This window comes from Heptranchias perlo, chromosome 26 (assembly GCF_035084215.1).
Source record: "Heptranchias perlo isolate sHepPer1 chromosome 26, sHepPer1.hap1, whole genome shotgun sequence".
Taxonomy (NCBI): domain Eukaryota; kingdom Metazoa; phylum Chordata; class Chondrichthyes; order Hexanchiformes; family Hexanchidae; genus Heptranchias; species Heptranchias perlo.
This window is the reverse complement of record NC_090350.1, coordinates 23,536,147-23,558,728: the sequence shown is the minus strand read 5'-3', so window position 1 is coordinate 23,558,728 and position 22,582 is coordinate 23,536,147. Positions and strand designations below refer to the sequence as shown.

The 22,582-nt window shown below is 40.4% G+C and overlaps 1 protein-coding gene across 1 annotated transcript in view; it reads left to right on the top strand.

The window, feature by feature from the left end:
* Positions 1 to 587: 587 nt before the first annotated feature.
* psmb2 (proteasome 20S subunit beta 2) overlaps positions 588 to 22,582 on the top strand; it is a 34,182-nt gene continuing 12,187 nt past the window's right edge. Inside the window, exons 1-3 of the mRNA XM_068006541.1 lie at positions 588 to 801; positions 4,457 to 4,579; positions 12,163 to 12,233. Of these exons, the coding sequence (XP_067862642.1) occupies positions 711 to 801; positions 4,457 to 4,579; positions 12,163 to 12,233 (285 nt within the window). The 5' untranslated portion in view covers positions 588 to 710. The remainder of the gene's footprint in view (positions 802 to 4,456; positions 4,580 to 12,162; positions 12,234 to 22,582) is intronic.

Genomic DNA, 22,582 nt, shown 5'->3' with positions numbered 1-22,582 from the left:
CCGGTGGTGATGATGATGACCCTCCCCCCGGTGGTGATGATGATGACCCTCCCCCCGGTGATGATGATGATGACCCTCCCCCCGGTGATGATGATGATGATGACCCTCCCCCCGGTGGTGATGATGATGACCCTCCCCCCGGTGATGATGATGATGACCCTCCCCCCGGTGATGATGATGATGATGACCCTCCCCCCGGTGATGATGATGATGATGACCCTCCCCCCGGTGATGGTGATGATGACCCTCCCCCCGGTGATGGTGATGATGACCCTCCCCCCGGTGGTGATGATGATGACCCTCCCCCCGGTGATGATGATGATGATGACCCTCCCCCCGGTGATGATGATGATGATGACCCTCCCCCCGGTGGTGATGATGATGATGACCCTCCCCCCGGTGGTGATGATGATGACCCTCCCCCCGGTGGTGATGATGATGATGACCCTCCCCCCGGTGATGGTGATGATGACCCTCCCCCCGGTGTTACTGTCTCACGGTTCCAGCAGCACAAACTCTTCTGACGGTGCAGCGCCACAGTGACGTGCGCCGCCTGGGACTCAGTTCCCGTTGTCTCTCGCGGTGCCTGACGTCAGTGGCGCGCGCCGGCGAGTGAGTGCGAGATTTGCTGTCTCAGGGGCCGTGGTGAGGAGGGAAGCCGGTGTGTCGGTTCTTCATTTACTCTCCGGACTCTCAGCAAAGGCCGCGCCATGGAGTACCTGGTTGGTATGCAGGGCAGGGACTTTGTCCTGGTGGCGTCCGACACGGTGGCCGCGAGCAACATCATCGCCATGAAGCACGGTAAGGCGGCGAAGGGGGTGTCGCGCTCGTCAGCCGGCGGAAGGCCGCAGGTGGGCCTTGGCCTGGACCAGCCATAAATCCCGTTATCGGGGAAGAGGTGTTGGAGCTGCTGCGCTTGCCACAAACAGCAGCGTCAAAATGAAACGCTCATGGATGGGCAACGGTTCTTCTGTGGGTCGGTCCCGCCATTGCGATGAGCGTGAGCAGCCTCCAATCCATTGAGCATCGTAGTGCAATAAAAAAGAAAGGCTGCAAATTCTTGAAATCTCAAATAAAACATTCTAGAAATGCTCAGCAGGTCTGTCAGCATTTAAAGAGAAAAGATTGATCATAGAATCATACAGCACAGAAGGAGGCCGTTCGACTCATCGTGCTGGCTCTTTGAAAGCTCAGGAATTCGCCCCATTCCCTGCTCTTTTCCCCCCTAACCCTGCAAATTGTAACTTTTCAAGTGTATATCCAATTCCTGTTTGAAAGTTACTGTTGAATTTGCTTCCACCACCCTTTCCGGTAATGTGTTCCAGATCATCATAACTCGATGCATAAAACGACTTTCTCCTAATTTCAGTGAAATGGCACTTCAACAGGATTGATGGCTGAGAATTGTCTTTAATTGGAATTTTAAAAAGCCTGATGTAATCAATTTAGATTTCATAGACTTCCAGCACCATACTTCTGTCGATTTATACAGGCCATGGGTTTTTAATCCAACTGAAGCTGGAGCCTGGCTTGGAATTTATTCTAAAGGGAAGAAAACTGAATAAGTAGATTTTCAGTAACACTAAGATGGAGTATTGGCACAAATTACATTAGCAATATCACTGGAATCTACTTACTAATGGGGGAATTATACTGTTCTTGCTGCCATTATTCCTGCAGTTATTTACATTAACCAGTGTATGTAGTCTGTTGTATAGTGTGATCCTTTGTCAAATTTTGGTGGGCTCTGGCTGTTTGATTTATGATATATCCTGTGGTATATAACTTTATATACCATTTGTTTATATGTGTAATCTTATCAGTGGCATAACTGGGTGAGTGATCAGTGCTGGTGTTTTATTTTAAGTCACTAAGAACTGGGTTCTCTCACTTCTAATAGTGGATTAAAATACTGATCACAGTGATGGCAAACAGTATCCTCTGTACTGTTTATTGTGGTGAGAAACAGATTGGAACACTGCCTGCAGGCTATCATTCCAACATGACTTTAAAATATACCTTAAATCTAATTCACATGTAATTGGTAATTACAGTAACAAGAGTCTTGTTAAATCCTCTTAAGTTCTTTTGGGCACGTGATTAAGAATAAATAGTTCAAATAGAGCAATGTGTTTGTTCCTTTCTCCCACAATACTCAACATTAATCTGAACACTAAAGAGGATAGCATTTAAACATGTGCAGGAATAGAGCTAATACTGTTCATAATCCCCAAAGCAAAATGATTTTAATATTTATTAATCATGCTCCTTTTAACGGCAGCAAAACATTTTAGAAAACCATCTTGTTATTTTCAAAAAGTGTCACGATGAAAAAGTAGACATCTGGAATGTGTCTAGTAAACTATAAAGAAAATTGAAAATTCTGCCTGTATTAGTTGAAGCTGAGGAAACTGGATAATTATAGTAATGTATTTTGAGCTGGAGTTGTGTAGGTCTAATGTGAGTTGCTCACTGTAATTTGATGCTTAGATGAGCTCCTTGTACAAAAAAATGTGGTGCACAAAGGCTACTACAGTCCTCAAGCAGTGTGGATTTCAGGTTTTAGTGAGAGATGTTCATAATTGCATTCTCTCAAGGTTTACATCCAGAATAATCACTTTTCAAATATCCAACTACAGTTCCATTTTTTTCAGTCTGTTCTTTCAGGCCTTGCCTTGGCTCACAGTATTATTCAGCCTTATTCAGCAAATTGAAAGTGAAAGTATAAACCAAGAGTAGTGCACTACCAATTTGAAAGGGACAAAATGGAGTTAAACATATCATTATCAAAGCTACTTCACTGCTTGCCTTCAACCAAGGAAGTAAAACCTTCCATCCAAGCATGGGGGGGTGGGAATTAACTGGTTAACCCCACATTTTTGGTGGTTCTTATGCTTTCATCTTATGAGTTGTGATTCAAAATGCTTACTATCTGAGTCCCTACAGATCATGGGATAGATCCAGGAGTCATTCACTGTTGGATGTGTCATTGCCCATAACCAACCTGATTTAGTGAATGGAAGGTGAAGGCTTATTGATGCACTACATCCCAAAGTGCAGTGATAGTAATTTCTCCCTGATCAGGCACTGTTTTCTGAATTGTTCTTTTTTTTTTGTCTGTTGAACTTACCATCTAATATGGATGAGTATCCCACAGGGATCTGTCTTGGGGGCCTCAATTACTCTCAATATTTATTAACGACTTAGATGAAGGCATAGAAAGTCTCATATCTAAGTTTGCCGAATACACAAAGATTGGTGGTATTGTAAGCAGTGTAGATGAAAACATAAAATTACAAAGGGATATTGATAGATTAGGTGAATGGGCAAAACTGTGGCAAATGGAATTCATTGTAGGCAAATGTGAGGTCATCCACTGTGAATCAAAAAAGGATAGAACAGGGTACTTTCTAAATGGTAAAAAGTTTAAAAACAGTGGATGTCCAAAGGGACTTAGGGGTTCAGGTACATAGATCATTGAAGTGTCATGAACAGGTGCAGAAAATAATCAATAAGGCTAATGGAATGCTGGCCTTTATATCAAGAGGACTGGAGTACAAGGAGGCAGAAGTTATGCTGCAGCTATACAAAACCCTGGTTAGACCGCACCTGGATTATGTGAGCAATTCTGGGCACCGCACCTTCGGAAGGACATATTGGCCTTGGAGGGAGTGCAGCGTAGGTTTACTAGAAAGATACCCGGACTTCAAGGGTTAAGTTACGAGGAGAGATTACACAAATTGGGGTTGTATTCTCTAGAGTTTAGACGGTTAAGGGGTGATCTGATCGAAGTTTATAAGATATTAAGGGGAACAGATAGGATGGATAGAGAGAAACTATTTCCGCTGGTTGGGGATTCTAGGAGGAGGGGGCACAGTCTAAAGATTAGAGCCAGACCTTTCAGGAGTGAGATTAGAAAACATTTCTACACACAAAGGGTGGTAGAAGTTTGGAACTCTCTTCCGCAAATGACAGTTGATGCTGAGATAGATAGCTTTTTGGCAACCAAAGGTATTAAGGGATATGGGCCAAAGGCAGGTATATGGAGTTAGATCATAGATCAGCCATGATCTTATCAAATGGTGGAGCAGGCTCGAGGGGCTAAATGGTGTCCTCCTGTTCCTATATTCCTATGTTCCTATAGATCTTGAATAGTACAGGGAACCATATAATTGAGAGAGAGTAATTAATTTCAGTGTCCGAATCTATTGTGTGCATGTCAAATTACATAAAACTAATTGCTTGTGCATTTTGAAAATTGCTTGGTGGTCAGTTTAGAGCGAGTCACTTTCTGTCCTTACTGCATATATTGTATTATTGTTCGATGACCAAGTGCATGTGCAACATTTTAGTTGCTCTGCTCATTAAAATCTTTGGATTTTGATGGGTGGATTTCCAGATTCTGTTGTCAGTTATTGCTTTGTGGTTTCTAATTTGTTTTCCTTGTTCTGTTTAGATTATGATAAAATGTTTAAACTGAGTGAGAAGATCATGCTGCTATGTGTCGGAGAAGCTGGAGACACGGTCCAGTTTGCGGAGTACATCCAGAAAAATGTACAGCTTTACAAAATGAGAAATGGTGGGTAATTCGTGTGCCTCACACACCTCTTTTGGGACTTGTCAAGATTTTAAATCATAATTTCTGCTCATGTTAAAAAGAAAACATGTTTTTGTTGGAGAAAGAGCAACTGAAATATTCATAGAGCAGTGCTTTATGTTAGTATTGTCTCTAATGAACCTAGTGTTGTACTACAATTGCACTGTCTGTTAAAAGGCATTCTGTGTCCAAGGTTTTGAATGCAAAAATTTAAATTTAAATTTTTTCAACAGAATTCTTAAGTCAGATAATATCCTTACAGAATCTATACTATTGTCAAACTGCAAATGGTCTTTTAAAAATGTCTGCACAGTTCTGCATCACTGTGTATTTCTTTCAAGTTCTCTGTTTAAAGGGCCAAATTTGTATGCTTTTGTAATGTTTTTGTCTCAAAATTACAAGAGTATCGGCTGATCAATATGCTCGGCAACTGAAGAAGTCCCAGATAAAATAAAAAGTTGCATTTAAACTTGTTACGTCGCGGTGCTCAATCTGCTGTGATTTTGTGCATCAAAATGCTTTTTTTCTGTTGAAATCTAAAAATTCTGAAATGGTCACCTTTGGTTCCAGGTGCGACTTCTCAGTTCTTGGCAGCCTCTGCTACTGCTGCAAACTAAGGGAGTTAATACTCCTAGGTGACATTATTAACTTCCTGGGCTACATCAATAAAATGCACCTGTTTATTTTTTTCTTGTTGTGACATTGTTCATGGTCATTAAACTTGCTTTCGCTGACCACTATCTTAGAATTGTCAAATCTAATTGTTTCCTGCGACTAAAATTATATTGAAACCTGTTCATTCTTAGGATATTAAATTACAAAATGTCCAACAGCCAGGGCGCCGACAGAATAATCGACTTAGGATACATAATATATATATAAAATAATATGATGTTTTGTGCCTTATCATTGCTTTGCTATAATAGAATGCAAACAGTGTGTTTTTATTTTTTCTTTATTCATGATGAAAGTGTAGAAAATTATTTGGTGCCAAAATTCTGGTGGTACCTAATTTTTGTCGGTATTTTAATTCTAGCTCTGAAATATAAAATTTGCTCAACCTTGAGGAATGCATTGGTGTAATATAACCTTGTTTCAATTATTCGTTGCAGCACAGTATCTGACAGTTGAGAGCTTGAGTTTCTGTTAACACACTTGCACTGTACTCCATTAAATCACTTCTATGCATGGGGTTTGAAATTAGGGCAGTGCCAACCAATTAGCTTGGTAACTGAATATTTCACTGATTACTGAACCAATCAAAAATTCAGGTACTTTGCTGGGCTGGAGCTTGTTGATATTGCATAGCAATTTGAGATACTTTTAGTAAAAGAATGTGATTCAAATTAGTTTTCTTGCAGTAGAGCTTCATGAACACAATTGTTACATAAAACTGTAACAGATATACATTTTCAAAATTACCTGCTCTATACCCACTTTGGTATGCAGTAAACTTAGCATGAGCATCAGTTTTCAGGCAAGCCAGTGGCACTTCACATTGGTGTACCAGAATGTTGTGTGGGTTCTTTTATCTTCTGTTTTCCACACAGTGAGTTCTTCATCTCTGCCAGTCAGAATGGGGCAGGCACAAAGTGAAGGCTAAGGAAATTGGGGGAGGAAAAATACAGTTAGATAACTCTTTTGGGTCTGTTTTCACTAAATTTAGAAAAGTTAATGTCCATCTTAATTTTGCCCTTGTTTGTTGAATTGGTGTTTGAAGGGTAAGATTGATATACACAAGGTTTAGTGTTATAAAAAAAATGCAAGCATAAAGGGTTTCCTGCTGCATTAAACTTCGTGCATGCAACATTCTTTTCCATTCACTTAATATTGTGATGATACACCATCATCAGCTCATACAGGCTTGATTTTGCAGCTAATAAACTAATTTGGTGTAGAATTCATGTTACTCATTATGGTGAGAAAAACATGAATGAGGAAAAAGTTGTTTAAACAATTCAGCTAACTCAGACTGAAATTTAATTTCTCAAGCTATGTTCCATATAGAATAGAGAGATTATTCTCCATATTTTTCCCGAATCAGGACTTTGTGGTTCTTCTCTTAAAATGTTCCATAGATTTGGTCAGTCTCTCTGTGATCACGCACATGTTGTTATTTCCATGCCACAAATTTTTAATTGAAGAGAATAGGACCTTTAAATCAGGTGTAGTTCATGAATCCCTTATTCTTTTGCTGCGTATCCAAGGATTAGGGAAAAATATGCATAAAATACTGCACTGTATCCATGCTGATTGACTTGATAGGTTAATTAATTCACTGCTTCATTGTGAAAAATGAGTACTTTTCATCTTTTGCAATATTTAGGAACATATTAGGAAGTTTGCATTCAGCTTGCTGGCTTTGGGTATTGTCTGTTGCTGCATCTCAAATGACCAGAGGTGGCATCTGTACTTGGAATCGATGTAAACTGGGCAAATTTGGAATGCACTTATTGAAGACTAATGCATACTGCTGTCCCCGATAAACTACATAATCGCACTTACAATTTTTGATTCCAGTCCAGCTACAATAAAGAGTTAATCTTTCTTGGATTTTTAAGACTGAAATCTTTTAATGACGTCCATCTCTGTTTATAATCTTGATGAGAAACTGATCTTTAAGTTTTATCTAACAAAGATTCATTATAAAAATAAAAGTAACTCAGCAAATTGCATCAAATTTTGTTACGATCACAAGCGTCCTTTCGTACTTACACATTTTGTGTTATTAAATGACAGTTCCTGTTGCCATGGGAGATTGTTAACTTTGTCAGTGTTTTAGATCCATTTTTGTTTCATTTTTAACCACCAGCAATATTCTGTTGGCAAGGTTTCTTAACTCGAAGGACTGCCAAGTTTCACTCATTTTGGAAAAGGCAACTCAACTGGGGTACAGTTCCAAAGGGTCATCAAGTTTCGGCATACAGCACAGTTATGAGATGAAAATTGCTTGTGAATTGTCAGTGAGCTTAATTTTTTTTTACTTGCAATTGTCTTCACTGACTGGTTGCAGTTGCTGAATCTCCTTTTACAGCACCACTTTCTGGTAGTTGTGAAGTCTGCTTTGAATGTTGACTATTTTCCATGCTGTGGGGGAGAATTAGTTTGGAAAACATCTGGCCTAAGTGTCTTTAGTCCCACATTCAACTAAGAACATGACTAACCCTCTGGCGCTAAAGAGTGATAAATCGCCAGGACCAGATGGTTTCCATCCCAGGGTTTTAAAAGAAATAGGTGAGAACATTGCAGATGCCCTAGCTATAATCTTCTAAAGTTCTCTCGATTCAGGAACCGTTCCTTTACATTGGAAAATTGCACATGTCACTCTGTTGGGAAATTACCAGAGTCTATAATGAGACATCTTGAAAATTTTCAGCTGATCAGAGAGAGCCAGCATGGATTTGTGAAGGATAGGTCATGCCTGACGAACCTAATTGAATATTTTGAGGAGGTGGCTAAAGTAGTGGACAAGGGAATGTCTATGGATGTTGTGTGTATATATGGACTTCCAGAAGGCATTTGATAAAGTCCCTCATAAGAGACTGTTGGCTAAAGTTGAAGCTCGTGGAATTGAGGGCAAATTATTGACCTGGTCAGGAAATCGGCTGAGCGGCAGGAGACAGAGTAGGGATGATGGGCAGGTACTCAAATTGGCAGGATGTGACTAGTGGTGTCCCACAGGGATATGTGTTCTGGTTTCAACTATTTGCTGTATTCATTAATGACTTAGATGACTGGATAGAGAGCCACATATCCAAGTTTGCTGATGACACAAAGATAGGTAGCATTGTAAGCAGTGTAGATGGAAGCATAAAATTTGAGATATTAATGGATTAAGTGAGTGAGCAAAACTGTGGCAAATGGATTTCAATGCAGCCAAGTGTGAGGTCATCTACTTTGGACCTAAAAAGGAAGATCAGGGTACTTTCCAAATGGGAAAAGCTCGAAACAGCAGAGGTCCAAAGAGACTTAAGGGTCCAGGTACGTGGATCATTCAAATGTCATGGACAGGGACAGAAAATAATCAAAAAGACTAATGGAATGCTGGCCTTTTATATCTTGAGGACTAGAATACAAGGTGGTTAAAGTTATGCTACAGCTATATAAAGCCATGATTAGACCACACCCTGGAGTACTGTATTCAGTTCTGGGCACCGCACCTTTGGAAGGATATATTGACCTTGGGGGGAGTGCAGTGTGGATTTACTGGAATGATGTATTGACTCCAAGGGTTAAATTACGAGGAGAGATTACACAAACTAGGGTTGTATTCCCTGGAATTTAGAAGAGTAAGGGGTGATTTCATCAAAGTTTTCAAGATATTAAGGGGAACTGATAGGATAGATAGAGAGAAACTATTTCCATTTGTTGGGGTGTCTAGGACTGGGGGACATAGCCTAAAAATTAGAGCCTGGACTTTCAGGAGTGAAGTCAGGAAACACTTCTACACTCAGGGTAGTCGAAGTTTGGAACTCTCTTCTGCAAACGGCAGTTAATGCTAGCTCAATTGTTAATGTTAAATCTGAGATTGATAGATTTTTGTTAACCAAAGGTATTAAGGGATATGGGGCTAAGGCAGGTATAAGGAGTTAGGGCACAGATCAGCCATGATCTCATTGAATGGCAGAACAGGCTCGAGGAGCTAAATGGCATACTCCTATTCCTATGTTGCCATCTCAATTCACATTTCAGTCTGTCTCCTGTTGGATTTTTTTTTGATCAGAGCTGGATATTTGTCGGAGAGTTGCAATTAAATGTGTAGCAACCCATATCTCTTTTTCGTCGATCAGGCAGGTGGATGGGCAGCTATCTTAATCACTGAAATTTCCTACTAAATTGTATTTGTTCTATGCATTTCATCTTATAGAACACCACAAGTATAAAATTAATACAGAAGCTGCATATTTTTATGGGGTTCCTTTGTCTTTTCTATTTTAACCCCGTCCCCTGCCACACAAGTAAAACATTTTTCCACACCTGCTCCGTTGTAGTTTTAGAACATTTAAGCAAAACACCAGGCTCACCCAGTGGCTTTCCATAAAACTTGAGCAGGGCTTGTGGGGATCTCTCAAAGTGCATTATGTATTGAAACTGCATGGTATATCCATATTGTACGGTTTCTGCTCAGAGTCGTGGGACATTCTATTCCGTGTGCATGAAATGCTTCTTTACCAAGCTGTTGTGATTTCTGCTCACTATCTGGCCCAGTCCCAGCGCTGCCCTATTGCTCTAATTTAATAGCCAATGCACAGAAAAGTTTGATTTCAATCAGTAACAAAACCTAAGGGTTGCCAAAATAACTGAACAGGATTAGTGTCCAGAGATTCAGCTTGCCGTTCACAACTTGCTCAGTTTCAGGAGGAAGTGGTGGTTAATTTTTTTTCTCAAATACAGCTTTCAAAACAGTAGTGATCTGGTGATTTGGACATAATTTCCAAATGCTGCTTTTGTCTGTTAATAACAGCTTTTTTTGTTAACTGTGATTCCATCAGTGTCCTTCCCTCCATCATACGGTCAGAAATGGGGATGTTCGCTGATGACTGCACAGTGTTCAATTCCATTCGCAACCCCTCAGATAATGAAGCAGTCCGTGCCCGCGTGCAGCAAGACCTGGATAACATCCAGGCTTGGGCTGATAAGTGGCAAGTAACATTTGTGCCAGGCAATGACCATCTCCAACAAGAGAGAGTGTAACCACCTCCCCTTGACATTCAACGGCTTTACCATCGCCAAATCCCCCACCATCAACATCCTCGGGGTCACCATTGACCAGAAACTTAACTGGACCAGCCACAGTATTTAAGAACAGGTCAGAGGCTGGGTATTCTGGGGCGAGTGACTCACCTCCTGACTCCCCAAAGCCTTTCTACCATCTACAAGGCACAAGTCAGGAGTGTGATGGAATACTCTCCACTTGCCTGGATGAGTGCAGCTCCAACAACACTCAAGAAGCTCGACACCATCCAGGACAAAGCAGCTGGTTTGATTGATACCCCATCCACCACCCTAAACATTCACTCACTTCACCACCGGCGCACTGTGGCTGCAGTGTGTACCATCCACAGGATGCACTGCAGCAACTCGCCAAGGCTTCTTCGATAGTGCCTCCCAAACCCGTGACCTCTACCATCTAGAAGGACAAGGGCAGCAGGCAAATGGGAACAACACTACCGGAACATTCCCCTCCAAGTCACACAACACCTCCTGACTTGGATATATATTGCCGTTCCTTCATCATTGGTGGGTCAAAATCCAAAATCCTACCTAACAGCACTGTGGGAGAACCTTCGCCACACGGACTTCAGCGGTTCAAGAAGGCGGCTCACCACCACCTTCTCAAGGGCAATTAGGGATGGGCAATAAATGCTGGCCTCGCCAACGACGCCCACATCCCATATGAATGAATTTTAAAAAAAAATTCAAATTGATACAATAAAATTCTATAATAATACCTACTTATATAAGTATTATGACTACGTTACTCAAACGCGAATGTGTCGCACTTTCAACTAGTTAGTTTTGAATGTGTTTATAAAACACCGACAAATCACATTTGGACAATGGTAATTTTCTGAGCAGCAATTAACCTCTCACTGTGCTGAGGAATTATAAGTTCCAGCAATAGCAGTATGTGCCTATTCAGAATCTTTTCCCACTTAGAATCAACTGTAGCCAATAAATGCGTAATGCACTTCTATGATGTTCCTCTGTTTGCTATTAGAACCCCTGACACAGGAATGCCATATGAATGTCATTTCTATGCTTTTGCTGACCTAAACGGAAAGGCCAACAGCTTACCTCAGTGGGGAAGGGTTATCAAGATGTTCAGAAATTGCATTTTATGCAGTGCATTATGATATCCATGGGTTGTTCCCAAAGTGCCTGATATCCTATGAATTTTGAAATGTACTCACTAGTATTATGCAATTGCACGCAACAGCAGATTTGCACTCAGCAAGATCCCACAAACAGCAAATAAGATAAATGACTAGTTCATCTGTTTTTGCTTGGGGTGTTAGGAGGAGGAATATTGGCCAGGACACTGCTCTCCTTTGAATAATGCCATCGGAACTTTTACATCCAGTTGAACTGTCAGATGGGATGTAAGTTTAACATCTCATCCAAATTACAATGTAGCATTCTCTCCGTCCTGCACAAGGGTGTCAGCCCAGATGACGTGCAAGTGCTGGAGTGGGGCCTGAACCCACAACCTTCTGCTACCATGTACCATGTAATGCACTGTTATATAATAAAGAAAGGATGATTGTGTCTGTTTGGCTCAGTTGGTAAAACAGGTTTGTTTGTTTTACCAACTGACCCAAACACATACACTTATCCTTTCTTTATTATATAACACAGTGCATTACATGGTACAATGCTGCTTTCATTACAAAACAGTGTCGTCTTTGATTTACCACGAATAATGCCACAGGAGATCTGGATTTATAAACAAAAAATTACAATGAGTGCAGTTTGATGTGTGGTTTGTTCCAAATTAAATATCGATTTAGTGATAAAATGCGCAAGGAAGTTGGAGACCATTCATCTTTGTTTCATCCTTGCAGGTTATGAACTGTCTCCTTCAGCAGCTGCCAACTTCACTCGCAAAAACCTGGCAGAGTACCTCCGAAGCCGGGTAAGTGAACGGAGCATGACTGCAATGGATAACTTGCAGTGTGTTGCAGACTTCCTATAAGAATGAATTTAGACTTTTGTTGAAGGAGTGAATCCATTATAATTTCAACTTTGAAGCTGCTGTGATCTATAGAATAGAATGTTACAGCACAGAACCAGGCCATTTGGTCTAACACACCTATGCCAGTGTTTTTCTCCACATGAACCACTTGGTCCATAATCACAATCTCCTGCTCGTTCCCCATACCCTTTAATAGTCCTTTTTTTCAACCAACTATCAAATTCCATTTTAAAAATCCTAATGGACTCTAACAAAGGTTTATAGCAGAGATTTCCACATTCTAACCAACATGTCAAGGAATCCTTTCTAATATCATTCTTTTTGTAGCATAGCGTAGTGAAACATAGATATATGCCTGCCATTTTCATCCCAAGCAGTGAATTCCCAGTGTAGGAGAAAGTGCCATACGGAGGTGCCAAATGAAATCCTAGTGCTTCTGGAGGTGGGAGGGGAGGGAAAGGAAAGAGATATTTATCTGCAGCCATTCTCCTGCGCTATAACATTGTTGAAGCTTACGGGTCGATGAGCTAGAGTAACACAAATGACAGCATAGGAATAGGAGAAAATATCTTTAAAAAGGTAGTTATGATAGTCTGTTCCTAAGCTTCTGCAGTTCCAAAAGAGGTCATAGAGAAAAGAGTGAGCATGGTCAATGATAACCAGATGTGTGATTTCCTCTTCCTGTGGAATTGAATTTGTAAACCTGCATATTGTGGCACAACAGTAGTGAATTTTTTAATAAAACTGTTTAAAATATCTAGTACAGATCCCATTATCATTAAATGATTTCTTTTTCGTCAGCTAAACACTATGAAAAGCAATACTCATGATCATTCAGTTCAGTTTATAATACAAGATGAGAAACATCAAAATAAATAGATTATAGGTCACCAGGAGGTTTTAAAATGTTTTTACGTTTTGGATACCGCTGCAACCTTCACATGGCAAGCTTATCTGTTTGACGATATGCGCTGTAAGTAAAAGCGTAGTAATTTAAAAAGCATCAACAACTACTTGCATTTATGTAGTGCTTTTAATGTAAAAATGTCACAGGCGTAATCAGACAAAAATGGATGTAAAACCAAAGAAGGAGATATTGGAGGAGGTGGGGGGGGAGGCAGGTGACCAAAAGCTTCGTCAAAGAGTTGGGTTTTAAGGAGGATCTTAAAGGATGTCGAGGGGGATGGGTTTAGGGTGGGAATTCCAAGATAAAGAGGCCAGAGGGGGTTGTCTAGCTGGAGGAGGTTAAAGATGGGGAGGAACGAGGCCAAGATTTAAATATGAGGATGAGAATTTTAAACTGGAGGTATTGGAGGACCTGGAACCGATTATAGGTCAGTCAGGACAGGAGTGTTGGGTGAGTGGAACTTGGAGCTGAACTCTTCATTTTTTTTTAAACTCATGACTTCTTCATCATTAACAATATTGATAGCCCTCCTGTCCACCCCATCAACTGCCAATGATGACCAAAGGAATTGTTCATACCATATAATACACCATATCGTGATGCATAATTACTGTTGCTTTCTATTTGGTGCATTCAGAAACTTGCCAAGTAAGCAATTGCAGGTATTCACATATTCAACCTAAGAAACATTACATGAAATGCTTTTTATTCCCCACTATGTATGTTTTGCCTAAGACTCAGTCAAGCAATACGTATTATCCGTACATTCAGTTCTAATCATTCCCTATAAGCTAAGCATATAAAAAATAATTTTAAATCTGACCTGTTTTCCACATGTAATTGCTGGCAGAAACCTCCCTGTTTCAAACAAATGATGTTCAGATACCGTAGCCTGTCTAGAAGCGGGGGAATTGGTATTGCTGTCCTGGAGACTGCCAAAGAAAGGAAAAATGTTAAATGACAATAGATTAATATGGGGCTACATAAATATTATGTAACTTTAGGAAAGACGATTCTAGAATCTTGCTCTGGGTGTTACTTTAAATTGTGAGTAGATAAAACATTCTTTGAAGATCAGCTGATTTGGATTCGTTGAGTGTGAGAGGGAGCTTCCATTCTCTTTCTGATCTTGTAGCTAATTAGGCCCATTGAGTAATTTCCATTTTGTCACAAAATGTCAACCTATGGGAATTCACAGAATTACTCAAGCAACTTTATTTACCCGAAGTACTATAGCATGGACTGTCTGGTAACAAGGATGTTCAAATCTTACAGTGCCAAATGCAGATTTAGTTCATACATCATTCATACTGCAGCTTTCCCAGAGAGCTGGCTTTTGGTAATGGCACCTGATTTGTTGGAGGAAATGGGTGTGTAAATGTCCTACTCAAGCATGTGCTGTCTTGGGAGTTGACTGAGAAGTAACATTGATGATATGTTGAGTGATGCTATCAGATTAGATCATCACAGCTTCCTGATTGATGATTAGGGGAGGGTAATCTCTAAAGATTTTAAGATCTGAATTTTATGTTTTTATTCCATTTCCAAAAAAAAACCCAGGGGACATCATTTAATTTATCATTTGTGTATTTAGATCCATTTACCATTGAATTGCAGAATGCCACTCCAAATTGTTATTTCCAGTGTTTCCTTGTCTTAGTTTTTTTTAATCAGTCTGTTTTACCAGTAAAACTTTTCAATTTATGACTATATAACAAGTCAGTGAGCTGCTGTTCCTGTATCACTGCATTTGAAAATGTTGCAACCTGTTGTCATTTTGTGTTTATCCATGATCCTTACAGCTGTTACTTAGCACCTATAATCCTAAAATTGCCCTATGCTACGTAATTATCATATGCTACGATATATGGCAGATGCAAAACAAACAAAGATAGATTAGGGTCGTCTTTATTCTTTGAAAAACATGCTTACTCCACACGTAATCTTACCCGTCCATCCCTACAGGCACTGGAGGTGCTTAGTTGCTGTGGAGGGAAGGAGGGATTATAGTTAAGTGAGTTTCAGTCCATCTCCAGGTCGAAATGAACTGGCACAGTGATACAGGTCCTAGGGCTTTATAAGACACAGGGGAGGAGACCACATGCAGTACTACCTATTTTCAGTGTCATGATATTTTTAGGTTCCAGAGAAAGCATGCACATATCATGGTAGGTTCTCTCACAGTGCATGGAGGATGTTTATAATTTGAAGGAGGAAAATTCTACATGGATAGCTATAGCAGGCTCTCCATGTGCTTTTTGGTGTTTTCAATGCCAAGACTTCATTCAAGGAAGTACGCTATTGTAGTGCATGGAGTTCTTGAAAAGATATCCAAAAGTGCTCTTAATGGGGCTAATGAAAAGATAGAAAAAATCTATTGTGCCTCTTCATGTGCTAAAATTAGAATTTTGGAAAGAATTTTTTTTTAAAACTGTAACGTTCTCTTGATAAAAGGTCTTTGTGATGTGCAAGTTTTGTTATGTTGCTATCGACTTCAGCACCAGCTTCAAGGTATCACCACCTGCAGGAGCAAGTATTTTAACCACATGCCACCCCCCCTTCCAGAAAAACACATCTGCCTGTGCCAGTACTTTCCCTGCTATGTGGTCCATCTGGAGCAGGCACGCTGTCGGGCAAGTCCAGGCATGGGCAGACTGCGGGGATCAAACACTGGGGACCTCGGCTGCACCTTGCGACCTCCACTAACCAAAACCTTGTTAATTACCTTATCACTGATTTTATTTTAATCACTTGTAACAAGTCACGATTGCGGTGCTCTGGCAAGGGAGCACAGACTCAAGCATTCGCTGCATTTACCTGTGCCATATGTTACAAACCACATGATCAGTGTCAGACACCTAATCAGCTAGTCTCATCAGCCCCCCCATTGCACTGTGCACAGAAGGGTGGGCAAAACATCCCAATTAAATTATCCATAATTGATGATGTTGTATTGGCACTGAACCTTGCCCTCCCTTGACACCTAACGTTTTTAGTTAGCCAGCTGTTTAATTTTCCCTGGTGGATTGGAACTGTGATTTCAATGGAAGAATGTATTTAGAGTGAGCTAAAGGATGGAACGGCACTTATTTCCCAGAGCTGTGGTCGCTGCCTGCTCTGGATTCTAGATGGCACAACCAGCTGCAGTTATTAACTTGACCCCACCCCCGTGAGTGATAAAATTCATGATACTTAATATGTTTGACAGGGTCCTAACCTCTGGAGTCTTAAATTTGTATTTTTGGAACAGTAAGCATGATTGGAATCAACACTAAGATTTAATATTTTTGCAGTAATTTTTGAAATATATTGATGTCAGCACAATATGGCATTTTTCCCCAAGTGGTGCTTCGGTTATCCAAGTAAACAAGTATTTTGTGGATTTGATGTGAAACCAGTCTTCCAGTGACTATTTGAGAAGACGTTTTGGGGTGATGATGATTGGCAACTATGATTTAAATATTCCATTCTTTATTAAAATGATGAAATATTTGGATTACATTAACCTATCGACAAAATGGTGCTCTTTCCTCGTTAAATGTGCACACAGAGTTGTGAACAGTAACATGATGACATTACACTGAACAAGTCCCAGCTCGTTCAGATTATGTATCTCAGTTGATACGTATGTCAATCTTCCAGCTAATAGACCAAGGTTAAAAACATGTCATTGTTCATTTTATGTTGTCTCAGTGGCAACAGTTAGACACACACAAAGGTCCAGTCCAGAAACCAGCCAGGATATTTGGGGTTTTCTTTCAGGGAATTTGGGGAAGATTTCAACCTTTTTTAGTAGAATTTAAATAGTATTATCAAAACTGAATCTTGGGCAACAAGTTGTTGCCACACGTGAAACATCTGCATTCAAGTTGTGGTACATTAGAAATACTGTGGAGGATAGAAATCACTCCATACAATCATAATTTGAAAACAGCGTTTTTTGAAATTGAGCTGAACAGTCAAATATTTTGTCACATTGATGCAGTTATTTATGCATTCCCCATAAAATCAGATCCTTAACTATCAAGATGGGTAACTGAAATCCAAATTTACTGTAATCTATCAGAGCTAGAATATAAGATTTAGTAGTGAGCAAGCTTGTCATCTTTTTTTGTAAACTGCCATATGTAACGGCCAAGTGGATTGGAGCTCTTCTAACGGCCATTGGCCTTAATTCAAGCTGTGTAGCAGGTTTCTAGTCAGTCAAACTTGCTCTGTGCAACTTGGTCAGCTCCTTTTTATATAGAGTCATAGAAGTTTACAACATGGAAACAGGCCCTTCGGCCCAACATGTCCATGTCGCCCAGTTTATACCACTAAGCTAGTCCCAATTTCCTGCACTTGGCCCATATCCCTCTATACCCATCTTACCCATGTAACTGTCCAAATGCTTTTTAAAAGACAAAATTGTACCCGCCTCTACTACTGCCTCTGGCAGCTCGTTCCAGACACTCACCACTCTTTGAGTGAAAAAAATTGCCCCTCTGGACCCTTTTGTATCTCTCCCCTCTCACCTTAAATCGATGTCCCCTCGTTATAGACTCCCCTACCTTTGGGAAAAGATTTTGACTATCTACCTTTTCTATGCCCCTCATTATTTTATAGACTTCTATAAGATCACCCCTTAACCTCCTACTCTCCAGGGAAAAAAGTCCCAGTCTATCTAACCTCTCCCTATAAGTCAAACCATCAAGTCCCGGTAGCATCCTAGTAAATCTTTTCTGCACTCTTTCTAGTTTAATAATATCCTTTCTATAATAGGGTGACCAGAACTGTACACAGTATTCCAAGTGTGGCCTTACTAATGTCTTGTACAACTTCAACAAGACATCCCAACTCCTGTATTCAATGTTCTGACCAATGAAACCAAGCATGCTGTGAATGCCTTCTTCACCACCCTATCCACCTGTGACTCCACTTTCAAGGAGCTATGAACCTGTACTCCTAGATCTTTGTTCTATAACTCTCCCCAACGCCCTACCATTAACGGAGTAGGTCCTGGTCCGATTCGATCTACCAAAATGCATCACCTCACATTTATCTAAATTAAACTTCATCTGCCATTCATCGGCCCACTGGCCCAATTTATCAAGATCCCGTTGCAATCCTAGATAACCTTCTTCACTGTCCACAATGCCACCAATCTTGGTGTCATCTGCAAACGTACTAAACATGCCTCCTAAATTCTCATCCAAATCATTAATATAAATAACAAATAACAGCGGATCCAGTACCGATCCCTGAGGCACACCGCTGGTCACAGGCCTCCAGTCTGAAAAGCAACCCTCTACAACCACCCTCTGTCTTCTGTCGTCAAGCCAATTTTGTATCCAATTGGCTACCTCACCTTGGATCCCGTGAGATTTAACCTTATATAACAACCTACCATGCGGTACCTTGTCAAAGGCTTTGCTAAAGTCCATGTAGACCACGTCTACTGCACAGCCCTCATCTATCTTCTTGGTTACCCCTTCAAAAAACTCAATCAAATTCATGAGACATGATTTTCCTCTCACAAAACCATGCTGACTGTTCCTAATCAGTCCCTGCCTCTCCAAATGCCTGTAGATCCTGTCTCTCAGAATCCCTCTAACAACTTACCCACTACAGATGTCAGGCTCTGTAGTTCCCAGGCTTTTCCCTGCCGCCCTTCTTAAACGAAGGCACAACATTTGCTACCCTCCAATCTTCAGGTACCTCACCTGTAGCTGTTGATGATTCAAATATCTCTGCTAGGGGACCCGCAATTTCCTCCCTAACCTCCCATAACGTCCTGGGATACATTTCATCAGGTCCCGGAGATTTATCTACCTTGATGCGCGTTAAGACTTCCAGCACCTCCCTCTCTGTAATATGTACACTCCTCAAGACATCACTATTTATTTCCCCAAGTTCCCTAACATCCATGCCTTTCTCAACCGTAAATACCGATGTGAAATATTCATTCAGGATCTCACCCATCTCTTGTGGTTCCGCACATAGATGACCTTGTTGATCCTTAAGAGGCCCTACTCTCTCCCTAGTTACTCTTTTGCCCTTTATGTACTTGTAGAAGCTCTTTGGATTCTCCTTTGCCTTATCTACCAAAGCAATCTCATGTCCCCTTTTTGCCCTCCTGATTTCTCTCTTAACTCTACTCCGGCAATCTCTATACTCTTCAAGGGATCCACTTGATCCCAGCTGTCTATGCATGTCATATGCCTCCTTCTTCTTTTTGACTAGGGCCTCAATCTCCCGAGTCATCCAAGGTTCCCTACTTCTACCAGCCTTGCCCTTCACTTTATAAGGATGAGGTAAGAATAGTTTCACGGCTGGCCAGAAACATTTTGCTTGTTACCAAACATGTTGCAAGCTAGTTACCAAATCCAAAAATTCTTGGCCTGTTTGATCAAAAAAGTAATGTATTTGCCACTTGAATAGTTAAACATGACATGAAGTGAGAAATCACCAAACTGGCAGCCAGTGAATGGCTGTGTTGTGTGGTAGAGCATTAGACTTCATGTAGAGATCCTGGTTTAAAATTCTAATCTCAGTTGTCATTCAAAATCTGTCTCTACCAGCGAGTTTGTTTGAAACTCTGGGTATGTTATGTCATCGTAATCAGCCAACTCATTTTGGAAGACCAGAAAATGGACCAATCCTGCCTACCAAGATGCTTCCCATTGGATAGTAAAGCAGCTTTGATGGTAGTGCTGGAGAAGTCAGTGATCCATTTATCGTAAGTCTTCTGGAGGAAAACAACACTGAGGCAAGAAAGTGAGCAGGAGAATTAATTAGAACGTAAGAAATATGAGCAGGAGCAGGTCATCCGGGCCCTCGAGTCTGCTCTGCCATTCAACAAGATCATGGCTGATCTTCTACCTCAAAGCCATTTTCCTGCACCATCCCCATATCCCTTGATGCCTTTAATATCTAGAAATCTATCAATCTCTGTTTTGAATGTACTCAGTGAGCCTCCATAGCCCTCTGAGGTAGAGATTTCCAAAGATTCACCACCCGCTGAGTGAAGAAATTTCTCCTCATCTCAGTCCTAAATGGCCTACCCTTTAATCTGAGACTGTGACCCCTGGTTCTGGATTCCCCAGCCAGGGGAAACATCCTCCTTGCATCTACCTTGTTGAGCCCTATAAGAATTTTGAATGTTTCAATGAGATCACCCCTCATTCTTCTAAACTCCAGAGAATACAGGCCCAGTCTACTCAATCTCTCCTCATACGACAATCCTGCCATCCCAGGAATCAGTCTGGTGAACCTTTGTTGCACTCCCTCGATGGCAAGTATATCCTTTTCTTAGGTAAGGAGTCCAAAATTGTGCACAATACTCCAGGTACCGTCTCACCAAGGCCCTATATAATTGCTATAAGATATCTTTACTCCTGTACTCAAATCCTCTTGTAATAAAGGCCAGCATACCATTTGCCTTCCTAATTGCTTGCTGTACGAACATGTTAGCTTTCAGTGACTCAAGTTCAAAGGGACCTGGGTGTCCTTGTACATCAACATTTCCCAATCTCTTACCAATTAAAAAATACTCTGCATCTCTTTTTCCTACCAAAGTGGATAACTTCACATTTTTCCACATTGTATTCCATCTGCCATGTTCTTGCCCACTCACTTAGCCTGTCTATATCCCCTTGAAGTCTCTTTGCATCCTCCTCACAACTCACATTCCCACCTAGTTCTGTGTCATCAGCAAACTTGGAAATATTACATTTGGTCCCCTCATCCAAATCATTGATATAGATTGTGAATAGCTGGGGCCCAAGCACCGATCCCTGCAGTACCCCACTAGTCACAGTCTGCCAACCTGAAAAGACCCATTTATTCCTACTCTCTGTTTTCTGTCTGTTAACCAATTCTCAACCATGCCAGTATATTACCCCCAATTCCATGTGCTCTAACTTTGTTCACCAACCTCTTGTGTGGGACCATCTCAAAAGCTTTCTGAAAATCCAAATACACCACATCCACTGGTTCCCCCTTATCTATTCTACTCGTTACATCCTCAAAGAACTCCAATAGGTTTGTCAAACATGATTTGCCTTTCATAAATCCATGTTGACTGCCAAATCCTATTATTATTTTCTAAGTGTCCTGTTATCGCATCCTTTATAATAGATTCTAGCATTTTCCTTACTACTGATGTCAGGCTATCAGGTCTGTAGTTCCCTGTTTTCTCTCTCCTTCCTTAAATAGTGGGGTTACGTTTACTACTCTCCAATTTGCAGGAACTATTCCAGAATCTATAAAATTTTGGAAGATGACAACCAATGTATCCACTATCTCTATAGCCACCTCTTTCAAAACCCTGGGATGTAGATCATCAGGTCCTTGGGATTTATCGACTGTCAGTCCCATTAATTTCTGTGGTACTATTTTTTTTTTACTAATACTAATTGCATTTTCCCAGTTTCTCTCCCCTAACCCCCAACACCAAAAAAACGAAACTTTATTCATATCTGCCACTTAGAAAGTACAAGTTAAATAGCATCTATGAACAAAGTCTAACCCAGTGAAGCTGCTATTATTTCCTGATATACGTTGAGATGACCAAAGCTACAATTGTTTAGATTACTAAATATAAATAAATGCAAAATTTAAGCAGTGTTTGGTTTCAACACCAATCTTAAAACACTGCAGGAACATTTCTGCTCCATTTGTTGTGTTTAATATTGCTTTAATTTCAATGTATTTAGCATTCATCTGTTTCAGGATGAGTAAGACTGTAATAAAGTTTCATTGAAAGCCTGAAAACTGATTTCTGATGACAGATTGTAATCTCTGGCTACAGTACCATAAGGTTTATTTTTTATTAAATAAAAGAAAAATTGACTTTTACTAGACAATAATTGAAGCATTTGTCTCCCATTTATAAAGCTACAAAAAAGTCAGTGTGTTTGATTAAGACATGAAGAATTGAAAATACCATCAACTGTATTGTAAAAAAAATCCTTGTTCCAATTATTTCATGAATAATATTTAATATTTATGCCTATCTTTTTCCATGTGTCCTTTTTTGGGGCCTGGAACCATTTTAATGAAAATGTTGATTCCAAGTAGTGGGAAGGTTTTCTTATTTCGAATAATTTTCCTCTGGCACCATTTGACTCCTAGGATATTTAAAATTTGAGGGATTGATTCAGGGTCTCCGAGTGCTTATGTAAACCTATTCAGAAAAGTTTTGATCCAATGCTATAGGATGTGTGAAGCTTGTTATTTGGTATTCTTTTGATGGAATAGTTACGAAACATTAGTACCTTTTCTATGGAACCACTTCCAAATCTGTAATTGTACAAATTCCCATTGCTGAATGGCCCTGTACAGTGAAACAAATTTGCCATCAGCATAATTACTCAGAACTCACGAATGCAGCTTTGAAGCA